We start from the raw sequence: 18,236 nt of genomic DNA on the forward strand, positions 1-18,236 counted from the left end.
CTTGCCCTTGTTATATTTCATTAAATTTTTCCCTGCCCAGCTCTCCAGCCTCAGGAGTTCTGCCCCATGAGACCAGCAGCAGAAAACCTTTCTCCTCTGTAACAGAGATGTTTTGCAGCTGGGTTGGTGAACTTCCCAGGTGATGGCTGTTTGTTGTCAGCCAGCAGGGCTTCAAAGTCTGTGCAGTGTGCTTCTACTCTATAGAAAGAAAAGCAGCAACAACAGACACCTGGGGAAGTTTTTGAAGTTAATCCTCCTGGACGGGGCAGGGGGGCTGTTTGGCTGGCTGGTAAATGTGTGTGTTTTCTTAATTTTTGGTGCTCATGCTATTTTCCACACAGAGGATATTTTTTTTCTTTTTCCTGCAGGTTTTTCGAACGTGTTTCTTTACAGTGGCATGCTGTTCCCATCATCACAGCACCTGGCTGTCCTGTGACTACACAGCAACACGGGCTCACCCGAAGGTGCGTTGTGGCTTTTTCTCTCCATCCCTGCTTGCTTTGGGGACTTAATTCTGCTCCTTTCTTGAGGGGTCAAAATTACTCTCCTTGTCCTTCAGCAAGGAGCTTCTTTGGACTCTTGCATTCACTTTTTTAAAAGATATTAAGATTTTTTTTTTTTTTTTGCTTTAGGGTCATATTATGCAATAACCATGTGCCCAACTTCCTTAAATCTCTATTTATAAGCAGTGTTTTATATTTTAAATATATCTTGCTGTTTCTGTGTGATGCAAACAATGCCAGCTTCAGTGGGAGTGCTGTGTAATGCAGGGCTAGCAGGAATGAGGCTTCTTTATCCAAGGCAAGGCTGTTTTCAAATAAGTAGTTTTCTGTTTGCACAAATATTTCTGCTTCTGATACTCTTTTTTTTTTAATCACATTTATCGTGTGCCAGCACATCCCTAAAGAGCCCCCACACCTGCAGCTGTCATGAGAAGCTTCCCCTTGGTGCCAGCAAAAAGCTTTCATGGTTTTGAGGAATTTGTAAGGTAGTTCTGGCTTCATGTCACCAGAATCGTTCACAACTTTGACCTCTTGCTGGAATAATGAACCTGAGCGTGGATGACGGACTGACCACGTTATTTTAAGGTCTCACTGTGAGTTATGTGCCTGTCGCAGTTCTTGAGGTTTGTAGCAGGGTTCTGGGTCTGAATGTAGAAACCATAAAAGATTTCTTGTGCAGCTAGTATTAAATTAAAACTCCACATCCTTTAAAGCAATTTTAGGTTTGTTTCCATGGCATTGATTATTTTTTTTGTTTGTTTTGTTTTGTTTCTCCTTTTTAGTTATGGCTTGAAGGTGAGAGAGGATGTTCTTACATGTTGAAAAGTTGCCTTATATGATACAATGACTCAATGTTGTTCACATTTCCAATCCCTTTCCATGTCATCTTTCTGAAAAGCAGAGTTAACTGTGGCAAATGGTTAAAGCTCTGAGTAGGTGGCTTTACTGAGATTGTTCAGCCATGACTGTCCTCTCAGATTGAGGATACTGAGTATTCTGGCATGAAAATTTTGGATTTGAATTGTAGTTTATGATGGTTACCACTACCTCTTTTTCGTGTTTGAAGCGTGGAAGACCCTTGCTAACCAGCTCCGTGCCAGCGCTGCAGCCATTCGCTTCCCCAGCACAGAATATTTGGGGAGCCGTATCTGAAAGCAGGATGGTTTGCTTTGTTTGATTAAACGCCTGTGTAGAGCAAACCACATTTCCGAGTGCGGGGACAGAGCTTTCAGCCAGGGGAGCCGGCAGCAAAGTTGGCGCCAGGACCACTCAGCAGCCCGGGGGGCTGTTAAATCAGAGACGCCCAAACTTTCTGCGAGACTGAATTGCAAATCGCTGCCCAGGGCAGTGGTGGAGTCACCGTCCCTGGAGGAGTTTAAAAAGGCGTTTAGACGAGGTTCTCAGGGACATGGGTTAGTGCTAGAGTTCGGTCATGGTTGGACTCGATGATCCTGAGGATCTCTTCCAACTGAAATGATTCTATGATTTTTTTTTTTTTTTTTTCGTGACGATCCCCGTCTAAATGTAACGGTGTTACCCCCCGGTGCCCGTTGCCGGTGTTACCCCCCGGTGCGCGTTCGCGCTGTCCGGAGCCGCTGCCCGGGTCTGGCCGCCCCCGCTGGCGCTGCCGGGGGAGATCCGGGGGGACCCGCGCCCCCATCCCCGGGCGGGAGCGGCAGGCGGCGGGGCCCGCGCCGTGCTCGGCGCTCCATCCCGGGATTTCCCGGCAGCCGGGCCGCGGCGGGGCCGCTCTCCGCAGGCGCGGGCAGTGCGCGGAGCGGCGCTCTCCTTGCTGCAGCCCGCCGGCCCTGCGCGCTCCGCCGTGGTGCCCTTCCCTCCTTTCCCTCCTTCCCCTCCTTCCCCTCCCCGTGCGCCGAGAGGGGCGGGACCCCGCGCCCGCCCCCCGCTCTGCCCGCCCCTCCGCGGTGCAGCGAGGCGGCGGGGCCGGGGGGGCGGCGCGGCCGGCAGGGCATGCCCCGTCCGCGCAGCGCAGCAGCGGCCCCGCGCCCCCCCGCGCGGCCGGCGGAGGCAGGCGCGGCGGCGGCGCTGCCGCAGGGCTCTCCGGCCCCGCCGCCGCCCGGGAGCCGAGGCGCGGTCGCCCTGCGCGGGGCATGAAGTTGCGGCGACGGCAGCGCGGCGGGCGGGGAGGGCGGCCCCGGCGGTGGCGTCTCCGTTTTGGGGCCGTAGCCCCGGGGCGAGCTTCGGCGAGCGGCGCTTCTCCCCGCCGCTGAGCCCGGGGCCGCGCTCGGGCGCGCCGCTCCCCGCGCAGGCTCCGCGCCGGGCGATGTGCGCGCAGCGGCGGGCACCTGGCGGAGCGCTCCCTTAGCCCTGCGGGCAGCGCGGCGGCTGGCGGGGCCCCTCGGGAAGTTTGATGGCTTCTTTGAGGAGAGTCAAAGTCCTGCTGGTGTTAAACTTGATCGCGGTGGCTGGCTTCGTCCTCTTCCTGGCCAAGTGCAGACCCATCACGGCCAAGAGCGGCGACTCCTTCCATGACATCCATCCCAGGGCAGAATTGGCCAACTTGACAGCCCACGGCATCAGCTCCATCCAGGATGCGGTGCTGAAGAGACTCTCCCTCCTCGAAGATATAGTCTACAGGCAGCTGAATGGTAGGAAGTAGTTCTCTTTTTGGGTACGGTTGTGGGTGGTGAATCGAGGCAAAGAGCGGGCGCACAGCTTGCTTGAAGTTTGCGGGATAGAACCGTGCTTTTTACTGTATTATCGTGCAAATGGAGTCTCAATGGACTGCATCAATTTAGTGTCTGATTTCCAAGTTCCGCCTGTGTTTAAAGCTCAGAGTACCTTGCACAGGATGGGAGGAAAGCATAATAGCGTAGTGCTGCCTTTCAGCTTTATAGTAGCGGTCAGGAAATTACAGTGTCATGATTTCTGCATCAAATGACAAGGGTGTTCTGTGGGAGAGTACGGTTGCAGCACCACGCAGTATATTGATTGTGGGAATGGCATTTACTACTACAGAGTAGGGTTTCGGAAGGGAGTTTTTAAATGGCTAAAGTACCTTGCGTTATTTGAGTGCAGAAGGTCAGAAAACAAATGCACTTTCTCTAATAAGTTAAGCAAACTATTTAGTATCTCCTATGGCTCAGCGTTGACAGCTGCTAATTAAAATCTCAAGTAATGCTTCTCTTTATAGCGTGGTGAAGGGATTTCTATTAAAATCTCACCAGGTTCAGTAGTTCTGAGATGTAGAGAGGGAGTTCTAAAGATGCTGTGTGGGATAGAGAAACATGTTGTAAAGACATAAGAAATCTAGGTGAGGTATCTAATTAAAACGCTGACTGTGGAAGCTCATTTTTTTTAAATTGTTCCCGGTAGGTTCACAACTGGGAATGCAATCTCAATCAAGAGTCCCATTTATTGCCTCCAATCTCTGTAGCTTTAAAGAATGCGAGTTTTTGTATTGCAGACTTAGCAGAGTTAATGTTTTTGGCGATGTCAGTGTGATTCCTTCTCTGAGTTTGGAATATAAAGCGAATGCGTGATTCTGTGCCATGCTGAACGTCAAGCCGGCTGTGCTGTGTCTCTGTATTGACTCAGAGCTATTGCTGGTTCTGTTCCTGCACCGAGGACGTGAGGCAGGTGCAGGAACACAACGCACCTTTCCTGGCGCATAGTGGTTGTTTCAGTGTCTGTGCTTCAGGGAAGGCACTACACAAAACAAGAAGCACTCAGCTGAGAAAAGTGCTTTTTGTATTGCTACTTTATACACTTGCGTGAAAAACCCGTCCTGTCTCTGAAAGCACCTGGCACAGAAGGTGCAGAAGCTGCACTGTTGGGTGACAAACAAGGTGAAACAAAAGAGTAACAAGGAATAAGGTAGAAAATTATTTACAGTCAAACTGTGAAACTGGCTGCTTCTGGATATTGCTCGGGCAGAAGTTTCCAGGAAGGTTTAGGCGCTCATTTAAAAAGGAGCGATAGCTGCAGTGCAGGGCAGGAGACCTCATCCTAGCACCTCGGTGTTGGACAGGTAATCATGATACTGTCTACTATTCCCACAAATACAGAGGGAGAACTGAAATATAACTTATTACCCTTCTTCTCTAGAGATGAACCTGGGAGTCCGTGCTCCACTGGGTGCTGCTTTTGGAGCTGGTGGCGCTTGCGGCAGCTCTGAACATGCTGTCTGGTCTGTGGGGCACTCGGATACGTTCTGGGTGTCGTACGGGGCTCTGCATAGTGCTGAGGAGCAGCCGTGCACCTAAAGACCAGGGCAGGCAGAGAGGTAACAGATACGTGGCCCATATCACAAACGTTTTCTTAGGGCAGACAGAAAGCTGAGCGCATAAATGTGACAGCTTGTCTGGCCTCTGCGTACCAGGGTGATTTATAGCAGCGCTGACGAGCCGGGCTAAAAAATAGCTCTGGCGTAGCAGTTATATAACTGTGGGTCAAGTATATATTTGGTACCTGTGATTTTTAGAAAAGTACGATGTGCTCTGTTCTCTGAGTGATGTCTGTGTGTTGCGCTTCAGCAAGCTGTGGGTTTAGAGCGTGGTGTGGGCGGCCAGGTGAACCCCATCACCACCCGCCGGCGCTGAAAACAAACCACCGAGACAGCTCAGAGGTCTGAGGGTGTGGAAGCGGCTGGACCAGCTTCCCTACCACGAGTTTTCTGTGCCCAAGTCATTCTGGGCACTTGAAATAATACCTAAAACTCCTATCTTAGTGCCTGCTTGAAGTGTGCCAATATGAGCTCATTTCTTTCTTTCTTTTTTTTTCCTTTTAGGATAGGGAAGTTGCACACTGGTGTGAAGTGTCTAACGAAACCCACCATATGCTCTTAGACAAGCTCCCTGCAAAATGCAGCCACCGAGAGATTTCTCTTTCTCTCATATAAGGTTGTGTTTTGCTTTAATTTCAACCTGTGGTTTGGCACGTATAAAATGTTAGAATATGGTGTATATATATTGTGTGGCACATGGAAAGCCTGCACCTCAGGGAGCATCAGGAAGCGTTTGGCCAAAGAAAGGAACTAAACTGCAGTTTGGGTGCAGTCAGCTATGGATTTTTTTCTGCGTTATAGGACTTGGCTGGATTTCAGTAGGAGTTGAAGCCATATTTAAAAAACTGAATCTCTTGAAAAGCTCCATTCTGTAAAGATAAAATGAGCAATCTGATCATACCATTGCCGTGTTTTTATTTTTTTTTTTTGAGTCTTGTAGTGTAAAGCATACTGGAAATAGCAGCGCTCTCTGGTATGGCAACTCTCATTTTGTATGTATATAAGTCTATTTATTTATTTCTGTAAATGTTGGCTGTGAAAACAAGCTAAACAACACTGCCTGCAGTCTGGTAAAGGAGCTATTTTACAGAATCGTTCCTTTTGAAGGGCATTTCTCTATGGTGCCATTCTGGCAGTAACTCTGGTCCCCCTCTTAGTCCTGTTTGTGCAGGAGCTGCTGTCCAGATGTGGCCCCGTCCCCCTCCTGCGCTGACTCCGCTGCCCGGGATGCACCTCACTGCTCTTGTTGTGTTTTCCAGCTGCTGCTCCCTGGGGTTGCAGTTGCCCAAATTTATGTCATGTCAACTGTGGGATCCTTGTTTCAGACAGTGGCCGAGTGTCCTGGGGGTGCTGAACGGGATCGCGGAGCCACCACAGCAGACGGTGGCCTTGCTTGGTTTCCTCCTCTTTGTAATTCATAAAGTATCCATGAGAAGACTTTGGTTCGTCCAAATTTGTCTAATCAGCCTTTTTTTGGCCTAAAGCTGATTGAGAACTGTATGTGTGCTTTGTTTTTTTAAAAAGTTTATTATTGCCCCTTAGTTCATTGCACGAGTCTTGTGGGTTTTACTTTTTGCTTTTTTTGTTGCTTTTTGCTGTTCTCTACTTGAATGGCTCCCACAGTCACAAAGAAGTATGAGTGCATCCTTTGAAATGGAGGGGTTTGTATGTGCACGCACTTATCTGAGAATTCAGAGGGTTTTTAATTTCTGTAGTCGCTTTTATGGATAGAGTTTTCTGTTCAGCAGATGTTTAGAGAAAGCTAATGAAGGCCTGGAAGGAACGTGCGCGTTTTACTCTGGGTATTAACCACAACTTGTCTTTTTGATCCAAACCTAATTTTTTGTGTGCTGATATTTACATAAGCAAAACTTGCTGTCCAGATTATCTCCAACTTAATGGAGATTCACGCAAATGAACTCTTCGGTTGGGTCTGTGTTTATGAAGAGAGGGTTTCTGTGCTAATTAGCTCATGGGGAGCTGGAGTGAATAAAGACCTAGAAGAGAATATTCAGCTTCTGCCGTAACCGTGGGCTTCATGGGCAGCACTGGGAAAACGCTTGGATTTACCCATCGAGAGGATTTTAAGAAATAGTGCATTTGTAGGATCCTGAGACAAAGGTGGGCCAATTTTAACATCAAAGTGATTTACAGGATGAGCGACATGACTTGAAGAAAGGCACAGTTTGCCTCCTGAAATGCAGCGGGAGAGAGGATGAGGCTGGTGTTTGCCCTCAGCCGTCCCTGCCCAGCGCAGGAGAAGCGTTCAGAGCTTGGTCATTATCTGAGAGCCTGGTGGGACGTCCAGGATCCATATGCAGGTTCCCTTACGTGTGCAGAGCTCTGGGGCTGCGCTCGTGTTGATTATTCATCCCAGGTAAGAGGAACAAGCCTGGATCTGATTTTGTGTGTTGGTTTTTGTCTCTATCCTTCTGAGGCTGATCCTACTCAAGCATGAGCGATCCCCTGTTGTAAACCCTGTTTGCCAGAAGCTCTCGGAGTCAATATATAAAGAGTTTAGTCATTAAATAGCGCTGCTAGTTTGAGAATAAGAAGCACAGGAGGGAGGGTGCTCTAAATAAACCCTTGGTCTGCGTGTGGGGAAGCCGTGATCCGTCTCTGCCGTAGCCGAGCACCCCGAACAGCTGTCAGTGCATCAGTTCTGCTGGTCACCGCTCACCTGAGGGACCTCCCGGGTGTGCTGGGGTGAAACCTCCGTGTCTCTGTGTGTGCACAGAGCTCTGGCTCTTACATTAAAGCCTCCTCGAAGGCTCTAAACTCCCTCTCTAGTGCTTTTGGGTTCATACACAACAGCTGAATCTAGTAAGTGCTTGGCTGCCTGGAAGCCAATGAGACAGGAATGATGTGGCATCTTTCTGAGTGGTGTGAAAAAAAAAAAAAACAACCATAAAAATCCTTCAAGCTAAATATTCGTAAGACAGAAAACACCGTGAAAGGGCACTGCTGACTCATCCCCAACTCTTCTTGTAAATTTTATTTTGTAAACTCACAACAGATTATGTGTAAGATCAGGGAGAATAAAAGCTATTTGCAAACTGTTGTAAATGAGAGGCCAGTGATGAAGAACCACTGATGCTGGCCAGACAGTGGGTGAGCAGAGAGGGCTTTCCCCTTCGTGCTAAACAAGTGCACCAAGAGTAAAAAAAAAAAAAAAAAAAAAAAAAAAAAATGAAGAGGAACTTTAAATTCCTTGGTGGTTAAATAAGCCCACGTTCCTTTTTCAAACAAGCTTGCATCTGTGCTTTTGCACATGGAATTGTTTGCACATGGCGAGATCTGAACGAGTGCCCGCAGCAGCCTCCCTGCACGCAGCCTGTGCTCGCGGCTGCTTATCCAATTAGGAAATGAACTTTGGGAGGGTTGTGTGTGGACACCGAGGCTGATACTGAAACACAGCCTTTTGCGTGGCCTTGCTAGCCCCCTCGTAAAGTGGCACTTAATTAACTTAAAACACTTTAAAGATATTGGGATTTACTTCCCATAAGGATAAGATAATGCTTATCTTCTGTGACACTTATCATCCTCAAAGGTCATTACAAACTTAGTTAACTACTGAGCGTAAAAATTAAATATGTAAATAAGGCAGATTAAAAGCAGTTCTATTAGCCATTTAGTAGTATGTAATAGCATTATGCTCACAGACTAGTAATATTAAGATTTTAACAGGTAATATATTAACTAAAATGCTAAGAAATTCTCTAAGATAAACCACTAAATGTAAATAATTGAGAGTAGGGAAATGCTGTTTGTAGGCAGAAGAGCCCAAACTTTTAAATCATGGTAATGAAATAGAATGGCTTTCTTTATGAGCACAGCCTCACTGGGTGAAATCCCTTGATATGAGAAATGATGCTGTGGAGATAAAGCGATAGGAATGGGGTGTGAGTTCTGTATTGGCTGACAGTTGTCACCCAGAATCTGAGATGTTGTTTCCCCATCTGTCCCGCTGCTGCGATGTGTCTGAAGTCAAAACCAACTGTATTTTTGGTATAGCCTTATACAGATGCTTGGTAAACACTGCAGCTTTAATATTTATTGTATACCTAACAGAACTGGTTGCCATATTCACCGTTAGGAATAATGCAAAATATCCAGATTCAGTACATGCTTTTAGAAGTTCTCAGCCTAAACTTACCAACTGCAGGACAGTGCACAGGCTTGAGACACCTGAGAGCTGATGTCTCTAAATTATTCTTATCAGGTTCATGGAAATTGGGTCTGATACCAATCAAAGAATGAATGAAAGAAATAAGTCTTAGAGAAATAATAAAGTTAAAAGATGAGGCTTCAGATAGTCATTTAAGAAGCATCTGGAAGCTTAGACATTAATGTGACATTTAGTTTACAACCCCGCTGACTAGGAACTGATAGATAATTTTTGTTTTCGATAGTTGTTTGGCATCATCATCCGAATATTCGCTGTCATTGGCGATGAATGAGTAATAAGCCACTAACACATTTATCATGCAGTGACAACACAGGATTCATGAGATGCAACAACAGCAGTGACTAGAGAATAGTGACAACGCTGGTATTTTATTCTTGCATATTAATTCAGGTCTGCCCAAAAGGAGATGGTAAAATGTACAAAGGTACATTAGACTTATGCTGCTAAATTAGTTAGGCAGATTTTAGGAATATTTTTTATAAGGATTTAAAAAAAAAAAGGTGATGTAATGATGTGAATTACAGTATTATTTCCAAGCCTCAGTCTGGATCAGCACTGTGCTATTGTGTCTCCAGTAAGAGACCTTTGGAATTGGATGCGTTTGGCAAAACATGGGCATCTAGTGACATTTTGATGCCTGAAGGCTCCAGCTGCCGCTCCAGAGGGGCCCGACTCAGCCGTCACCGCCTGTCACATCTGCTGGGCTCACACAGTGGCTCGGGTACCCCGAGGCCTTTGGGCTTTTGTTGAGACAACACAATCTCACGCCTGCCGATTGGGATCTTCTGCTTTGATCAGGGAGGACAGACGGACAAAGTTGGCTTTAGGCGTGTGCTGTCGATGCACTCAGATTTTGGGGAGTTCTGGTCTGTCTTGGCCACTGTCTTCCCTCGTTCCTTCTCTCCTGGTAGAAAGCGTGTGCGTTTCGAATAAGAAAATGCTGTATGTAGCTTGTGAGCAAATCTACCTGTTAATAAGGCATAGCACGAAAGAAAATAGAAATCCTTCTCAGGTAATTAAGAAGGTTTTAATCATTCTGTGATTTATGCCACTAATCTTTATCTAAAACTGAACAATCTGGTCCAGATGTTAGGCGGGCTGGCAGGCCGCCAGCTCCCACAGATGCGCCTGCGTCCCCGGGTAGGTGAGGACATTCTGCATGCTGAAATATTAAACTTAAAAAGGAGACCTTTTTTTAGGATAAGAAGCGCTTACTGAAGTCTGCAAAGGGCTGTTCAAACTGAATAGTCATAGTGTTGACCCTGCCGTGAGTCAACAGTGGTGATTCAACATCAGTAATGTATCCTAGTGGTACAATATTATTTTTCCTAAACAGTTTTGGGAGTAGTAGCAACTGTATTTTCTAGCCCCCAATCCCCATGGTCAAATTTCTTCAAGAAATTGTCAAATGCTTTACATCTTGTTGCTGTAAGCATAACTAGTTCTGCCTATAAATCTAATAGCTATCGACCCGCATTCTGACAGTCACGGATGGTTCTCTAAAGATAATACAGCAGCGATGCAACGAGAGCCCGATGTAAACCATGACGTGCAGGGGAGAGCTGTGCTGAGCCTCGCTCTGCTCTCACCCAGCAATTAACACCCCGCTCCTGACATAATGATGGGACTTTGGTACTTCTGTCAGTGGGGACATGCAAAGGTATCAGAAAAAGAAAGACCGTTCCCTAAAGTCAGGAGAGAGTTGGATAAAAATCACAGTTGGCCTTTTCCTTTTGAAGAACCCGCTGATGTGTGCTCGCCGTGTGACACGCGCCGGTTCTGGTGATCCTGCCCTCCTGGGGTTCGCTCGGATACCCAGACGGTGATGCTGAAGGTTTCCTGCTGTACTACAGCACTCGTTCAGCCTTGGAACAGGAGATACCTCCAGCCCCGCAGGATAATACAAGAGTAATATGATAACTCTTGGTAATTGGATTTTTTAAAAATAGAGATTTTCCCAGGTTGTCTGACCAAGAGCACAACTCTTCCTGCTGTTAGGGAAAATGGAAGATCTCTTCAAAGCTGGGGCTCTGTCATCCATAGTAAATCATCACTTCTCACCGCACAGCTGGCATGCCTTGTTGTACCTGATTACTTAATTTCAGCACAGTAAAACCAGCTGTGTGATGTGTCAGCATCTGATGCAGAGGAAGGAAGGGGAATCCTCAGTCCCGCTTCCCTTTAGTACCCTCAGCCTGTGCGCAAATGGAAATAAATATTTTGTGTTCCTCCCCGTGGTGAAGCGTGGTTGCCCTTGAGCATCCTTCATCTCCCTGAATCCCTTCTCCAGCGCTCAAATGGGATACAGGAGTTTCTTTTCTCCATTTTTTTGTGTGTTTGTGGGCAGTGAAAATCCAAATTGCTTTTCCTTGGCATGTCTAAGTGCTGCTGAAATACAGAAAGCAGAAACCCATCACAAGAGAAAAACCAAGAGTGGATTAACAGACGCTAACAGTGCCTCGACTGAGTTATTTTGGGTTTTTCCTCAAGCTGCAGGGAGCCGGAGAGAGTCAGGCAAGGTCTCTTACCTGACTGTCATCGGAATTTATTTAACCTTGGTTTTGATCTTCATTTACTCGTGTAGTACTCGGGGCAGTGTAGCAGTCCACTGTGGTTGTGCGTGTTCTCAGAGCATAAAGATGAACCGAGAAGGTTAATTTTAAAATGCAACAATTAGAATTTCTTTCTGGGTCCTTGCCTACATTACACTTTAAATTAAATCATGAGAGTGCTCACGTTCCTGCCAAATTACAACAAATTCTTCTGAAACAATTGCTTGATCATACTCTAAAAACATAAAGCAAAGTAGGAAGAAAAAAAAGTGAAAAACAATTTGATGATATTTTAGAGCTTGCTTATATTCCGTTATTAGGTTTTAAATAATTTTTGTTGACCTTTGTGTGTTTTTGGTGTGTAGTGAAGTGCGCTGGAACACCAAATGCTTTAAACAGATTGGAGCATAAAAACCCTAGTCTGCTAGATTTTATTGAAGTGTTTGATATTTGCACTGACAAGACAATATTCATATTAACAATCACACTTGTCTAAACCTGTAGTCAAGGCTGGGGCCATGTTGTGCTTTGTGTTTGTTAAGTGTAGACCAAACACCATAATGTGGAATTTCAGTTTGCTTGAAGCTGTTATTCATGTAATCAGGAGGGTGTCACCATGAAGGGACTGGTGTCACCATCAAGGGCACCAGGCATTCAGTACCAAAGGGTTAGGTCTCAGTTTTTCCTCCAACATTTTGTGTGATGCTGGATGAGTCACTTAGAATAATATTACAAAAAAAAAAAAGAGTTAGAGATTCAAGTTCCCTTCTATATTACTGAGTGAATGTCTCAAGGGCAGGAAGAGATGAAGAGGTTTACATGTGGGAAATTGTATGAGAACAAAGGAAAAGTTGCAGTGATTTGAAGATGCTTGGAACTGGCATCAAAAAGGTAGGAACAGAAAAAGTGAGAAAGGAGAGATGTTTGACTCACTACTTATTCCCTACCATAACAAATGGCTGGAATGTGGCCTTAATTAAGTGATTACCACTCATTTACACTGTGACCCTGCCCAGTGGCCCTGTCTGGTTCACGTCCAGTATATTTGGTGCTATAAACAGTGAGAAACAGGCCGTTCCCCACTCACTTATCATTCAGCGAGACAAATCATGCAACAGCATGAGGCTGAAGACGAGGGGAGAATTAGACCTAATGTGTTAATTCCCTGTGGCTTTTGGATTTAAAACTCGTGTTGATTTAAAGCTATATTAATTATATGTCGACTAGGTTGAAGGGGAGACGTGTGAGAAGATGCAATAATAGAGCAGGAAGATGTGCTGGTGGAGGAGAAGACACAGGGGAGGTTTTGGGCAGGAGCAACGTGCTGGGCCAGGTCCTGCAGCTGGAGGGTCCCCGGGGGCTTTGGGGACAGCGGAGGGGACAGGGACCGGCTCCTGTCTGTCCTTCCTCAGGGTTCCTGCCTCCAGCAGCTTTACTTGCCCCCGTGAGTGATGTGAAACAGGTTCAACATTAGGAAAATAACCACCATGCACCAATTCAGGGACCCTGGTTGTGGGACGGTGGAGGGACCAAAAGTCTCAGTTTGGAGGAGCAGATGCTGGTCCTGTGGTTAAGGCCGATTTGATTGACCATGTGCAATGCCCAAAGGGACAGAGCCGGGTTTTAAGCTCTGCAGGTGGAGATGAGAAACAAACCTGCAGCATCTGGATAAATAAATGAATAATTAACTTAAGGGGCCAGGGGTGGGTGAGCTCCTTTCTCCGATGTGAAGGGGGATGGTTCAAACTGTTTGATTAGTACTTGTGATATGAAGGGACAGTATGACGGCTGGATCACGCAGATGATTTATGAGCGTGCAGGCAGCTCTCATTTAGAAACCTGCCCCTGGCAGGAGTGTCTGTAGGTAGCTACCGATTTCTGCGGTGTCTGACATGGAAGGTGTTAGTGGGGTCAGGTCATATTGACTTCAGTTGTCTTTGGATCAAGCACTGAATCAATAAGTGACTTTCTAGGGGTGTTTAATAGCTGTTCTGCAGAGACATAAAAGGGTTAGACGGTAAAATGGGATTTAACACTTTTATCAGTCTTTTCTCAGGAAGTTGCTCAACTTTCAGATACTAATTAATGCTCTGTTCCTTCCACCAGTTTTCCTCCCTACCGATGCTGCCTGTTTGATCCTCTAGAACAGCATCAGGCCTTGCAAATTAGAGCCATCTGCCAGGCTACGATGAGGAAAGAGGCAACGAACAGAAAGGAATAAAACTTTGACATCACATCCCAATTTGAAGCACCTGGCATAATTTCTGCTCTTTGTGCAGCTGTTTGGAAAATCCTGGAATTCCCTTGAATGTCCAGCTCTGATTATAATTACCGGAACTGCATATCCAGAAATAGCTGGCTGCAATTACGGTTACTGGAGCTGGATATCCAAAGAAAGCAATTTGCTCCAAAACTGCAGACCCAGGTGTAGGCATCTCTGGTAGCATCTTATTCTGAGGCTGCTCAGCCTTTTCCATCACGAGAAACTATTTCAATTTGTTTATAAGTTTTCCCAACGAGGCTGAGATGGCCAGGTATTGTCAAGATCGTGTTTGTCTGTAATCCCAGCAAACTGGTCCAGATGTTTTTGGAAATGTGTGAGAAAAATACGTGCCATTGTTCCCGTGGAGGGACAAAAGCCAGTACCAAGGGACAAGGAGTGGAGGGGCTGAGCTGGCAGCTCTGAAAAATGGGGCTGGGAAACCATAGGAGCAGAGATGGAGGGGATGAGGAGGCTCATGTTGGGGAGAGAAGGGCCAGGGTCCTGGGGACATCTCCGGTTTGCTACAGGAATGTTTGAATGTAGCACAGTTACTTGATGATTTCATTACAAGTAGTGGATATATGGCCAGCTGCAGAAAAGTGTTATTTTCAACGCAATATTTTATATAAATGAAGTTTAAGTAAAAAGATAGGTTACTTCCAGAAACATTAATGCTAAATGTGGTTCTTGGGCGGTTTTGCTGATTAAAGTGTTAACCTTGCAGAGCATGCAGATGTGCAGGTATAAAGCCAGGGCAGGTATTATTAGCTGTGTAAAGCAAAACAATACAGTCACTGTGGAAAAATTATGGGTTTTGTGCTGAAACAGATATTTAACCTTTGTTTTTACAACTCCAGAAATGAAGCAGTTTGTTTCTTAATGTAGGCTTAATGCTCCAAGTGTACGCCGACTGTATTTTCACATCTGAATGTATGAAATGCTGGGCTATTAAAATGTGGTTTAACGATCGCTTTTCCCATAACTCCTAATATTTGCCATTTACTAATTATGATGTGCCTAAGTAGTTCTCATCCGTAGTAGGTATTTCAAAGCCTGCAGCTGTCCTAGTTTCAAGCTAACTGCTGGTAGCTTGTTTTTTTATTTCCTGAGAACTGAGCATTATCGCTGATTTTTTGCAGGTTGGCATTAAGCGCTCGCCTCACACCGTTCTTCATTAGAAGGTTTTTGATCTACTGGTCCCCAGTGGAAGCAGAAATAGTGAGATTTGGCAGTGCTGGAGAACACACCTATTTATTTCAGTGAGCTTTGGTTTGTGGTGTAAACTCACGCTGGGTCCACGAAGGTTGGTTTGTGTGGAACACTTTTTGTTTTGGGAGCTCCTGCTCTATTTATCATTTTTTAATCCTTAGGATTTTCCAAGGAATTTTGAATAAGGGAAATGCGGCTGTTTGCAAGGTGGCAGCCTGGGCAGCAGCTTTGCAATGTTCCCAAGTGGCTTGTGGGGAAGAAAAAGGCAGGATGAAAAAAATCCTGGTCCATTTTGCTGCTCCAAGGGCCAATGTAACGGGACCACATGAACTAGTTTCAGGCCTCGCAGTTGTTATGGGGCGGTCGACCTTGTAGTCTGGTGGCCTCCCTGGAAAACAGAGCTGAGAATGCAAGGAAAGTGGTCATACGAAAGAATTGATAAAATGTTAGGAAGCAGGGATACTTGAAGGAAAAAAGGAAATACATAACTTGGAACAATTCAGATGCTCTGCAAGTGAGGAAAGCTTCTTAACTCAGTTGTCTGTCCTCCTTGCATTTCATTTTACCTTGAATTTTACCTTTTTTTTTTTTCTTAATCCCGTTTCTCAATCATCTTCACCAGAGGCAACTCCAGCTGTGACTCGACAGCTGCTCCTGTCTTCTCCAGCATGTGCTGCCGAAAATCCCAGTTGATTCTAGGCCTGAAGGCACAGTGCTGTCTATTTTTGGTATTTCTTCTACTATAAAATGATACATATTAATAATGTGCTTTCCAAATTCAGAAGCCTCCAGGCCTATTGCAATTATGGTGGTGTGGGTTTTTTTTTTTTTTAAACCTCAGTTTTTGGCAGGTATGTCCTGGCAGTAAACGTGGCTTAGGAGCATGTCCCAGTGTGTTAGGGTCAGGTGCAGTGGGCAGCGCTCAGGTCCGGAATTAAATGCTTGAATGTAAGTGCAAGCTTTGAATACAACCTTTTCACTTCGCGTCCTGGGAAATAATTCAATCTGACCCGGAGGAAGAGACGGTGGCGTCCAGGGAATGACGTGCGGCAGGTTCTTCTTGTGCTGAACCACGCACCATAGCTCCTTCTGCACAGACCTCCTATGGTTACGTATCTGCACAACTTATTTTATTTCTTGCTTCCGAGCTATCAGCTCCATTTCTGCTCTCTAGAAGGCAAAACGCTGCTGCTCTTAGAGGCAACCTCAGCCCTACAGCCTCTATCTCTCTTTTTCCTGCAGGAGTTTTAAAAAATAAAAGGTTTCCTTTTTTGCCTGCTCCTTCATTTGCATTTCTCACACCTCCATGCTGAGCCTTGGCTTAAAACCTTAAGAGTTGAAGCTCAAGAAGTTGGGGGGAAAAAAAAAAGCTGATCCAGGATTCTTCTCACTGGATCAATGGAGCAAAAAAACAGGCTGAAGTTGCACAATTGTGAGTTAGGAGAACTTTGCTGAACATGCTGTGTCAGGGGCTCGTACCAGGTGATTATGTTCAGAGGTGCATAAGGCAAATGCTCCTCCAGTCTTAGGAAATTCCGTTATACTTGAATTTTAAAATGCTAATTTTTAATTTTTTTTTTAAAACCAAAATTGCTGATGGGCCATTCAGTAACAAAATTCTTGTGGTTAATTTTCTTTGTCTCATTTTTTGGGTGTTAATAGATAAAACCCTTTCAGGATTTGCCTTCTGTGAGCACTGGAATTTCTTTTCATGCCTTCAGTTGCATTTTCTGCAGCATCCGCAGTCCTGCCCCGTACCCAGAGCTCGGTACGCGGAACAGCCGTCCGAGCCCGCAGCAAAGCTCAGCTTCCCCTATTCGGTGATCTAGGCTGGAATTGGAGAAGCCACTTGGTTGGATCAGCGCAAACCGAACGTTTTCTGTGAGTCAATATGGGGACAGCTCAAAGCACCAACATTAATCCCTGTAGCCTTGTCTGCATTGTAAATTCTGCTGAGCGGATCCTGCCCTGTCCCTTCATCGGGGTGGGCTGGGAAGAACCCCAGAGCTCGCTTTGGTCAGTGCGGGTCCAAGCTGTGGCGTTGCCAGGGACTTCAGGGCCGTTAGGATCAGGCTCGTCTGAAGCACTTTATTGATTGGCAGTGCGAATTGGAAGGCTTTATGTTAGGGGAAAGAAATAAAAAGGTAAGGCCTAATTTTCAGGCTGACGTTGGTATGTGCTGGGCTTCTCTCACATCTGTCCCTTGAGTTTTTGCAGTCTAATTCAAGAGATTTTTTTTTTTTTCATTCGCTCCTTACTAGGCTACGAAGACCCTTTGTGTTCCATTTGCATTGTGTTATCTGTTGAGGACTTGGACTTGTAGCTATGTACCAAATTCAGAACTAACCGTATAGCAAATACCGTGCAAGCTGTCATTCATTTTTCCTTTTTTTTTTTTTTTTACATGGAAATACAGTTTCATATTTATACCCACGCCAGGAATAAATCAAATTAGTCAGAAATTAGCCTTTGCTCTTACAATGCTTTGCACATTTCGAATATTAAGGAGATAAGGAAGGAGCTGAGCAAACCTGCTTTGAAGATGAGCTGATTTCCATAGCAGGCAGAACGACCTATTTAAAGGGAGGGGGAGAGCCAGCGGAGTCAAAAACGGGCTTGTTATTTATTGATAGAGTTTTAAAGTATCTGCATCAGTGCTCTCCTGGCTGAGCCCTCTCCTGACACTCACCTGGCAGAGGGTGAAGAAGTTGGAGCTGAAGAAACGTCGTTTGTCCTTCAAGAGTCTCCTTTGTATTCAAAAGACTTGTGTTGGCGTTGCAGGTAGAACCGTGCAGCTCAGTGCGGAGAAACTTGGTAGATGACAAGATTCAGAGAGGGCTTTGGGGGAATGTTAATCACAGCTTAACATTTGTAGGAAATCTTCATTGCTTCGCTTAAATGAGAAGGAGCAGCTCTGGGGCTCTTGAGCATCGTGTTCAAGAGCACGGGATGTTCGGGAACATCCTCGTGGAGGATTGCCAAACGGCATGGCAGATCTGGAGACCCCACGGTGGAGCAGCAGATGGGTGGTGAGGAGCATTTACTTCTGGTTTTATGCACTCCCAGTTTAGTAGCCAGGAGATGCATGGAGTCCTATGTGTGTATGTGCTATCAAAGAAACACGTGGGTATATGGTTTGTGGCCTTTTTTCTTTAAAATGGGCTCCCTTAGTGATAATATGTGTCTGATTCAGGCCTGGCACCATTTAGGAGAGGATCTACCTGCAAGCCAGCAGCAGTGTCTGGGAGGCCAGTGCTGTCCGTGGAGCTGGAGT

General features: G+C 45.8%; 1 protein-coding gene across 2 annotated transcripts in view; it reads left to right on the forward strand.

Moving 5' to 3' along the window:
• Positions 1-2,460: 2,460 nt before the first annotated feature.
• The window catches only part of GALNT17 (polypeptide N-acetylgalactosaminyltransferase 17), a 209,956-nt gene continuing 194,180 nt past the window's right edge, over positions 2,461-18,236 (forward strand). For both annotated transcript variants that reach the window (XR_010607134.1, XM_065647033.1), the window contains exon 1: positions 2,461-3,112. Coding sequence is in view for 1 of the 2 variants with exons in the window: in XM_065647033.1 (XP_065503105.1) it covers positions 2,875-3,112 (238 nt within the window). In the remaining variant the exon portion in view is untranslated. The remainder of the gene's footprint in view (positions 3,113-18,236) is intronic.

Source organism: Caloenas nicobarica, chromosome 17 (genome assembly GCF_036013445.1).
Source record: "Caloenas nicobarica isolate bCalNic1 chromosome 17, bCalNic1.hap1, whole genome shotgun sequence".
Classification (NCBI taxonomy): Eukaryota; Metazoa; Chordata; class Aves; order Columbiformes; family Columbidae; genus Caloenas; species Caloenas nicobarica.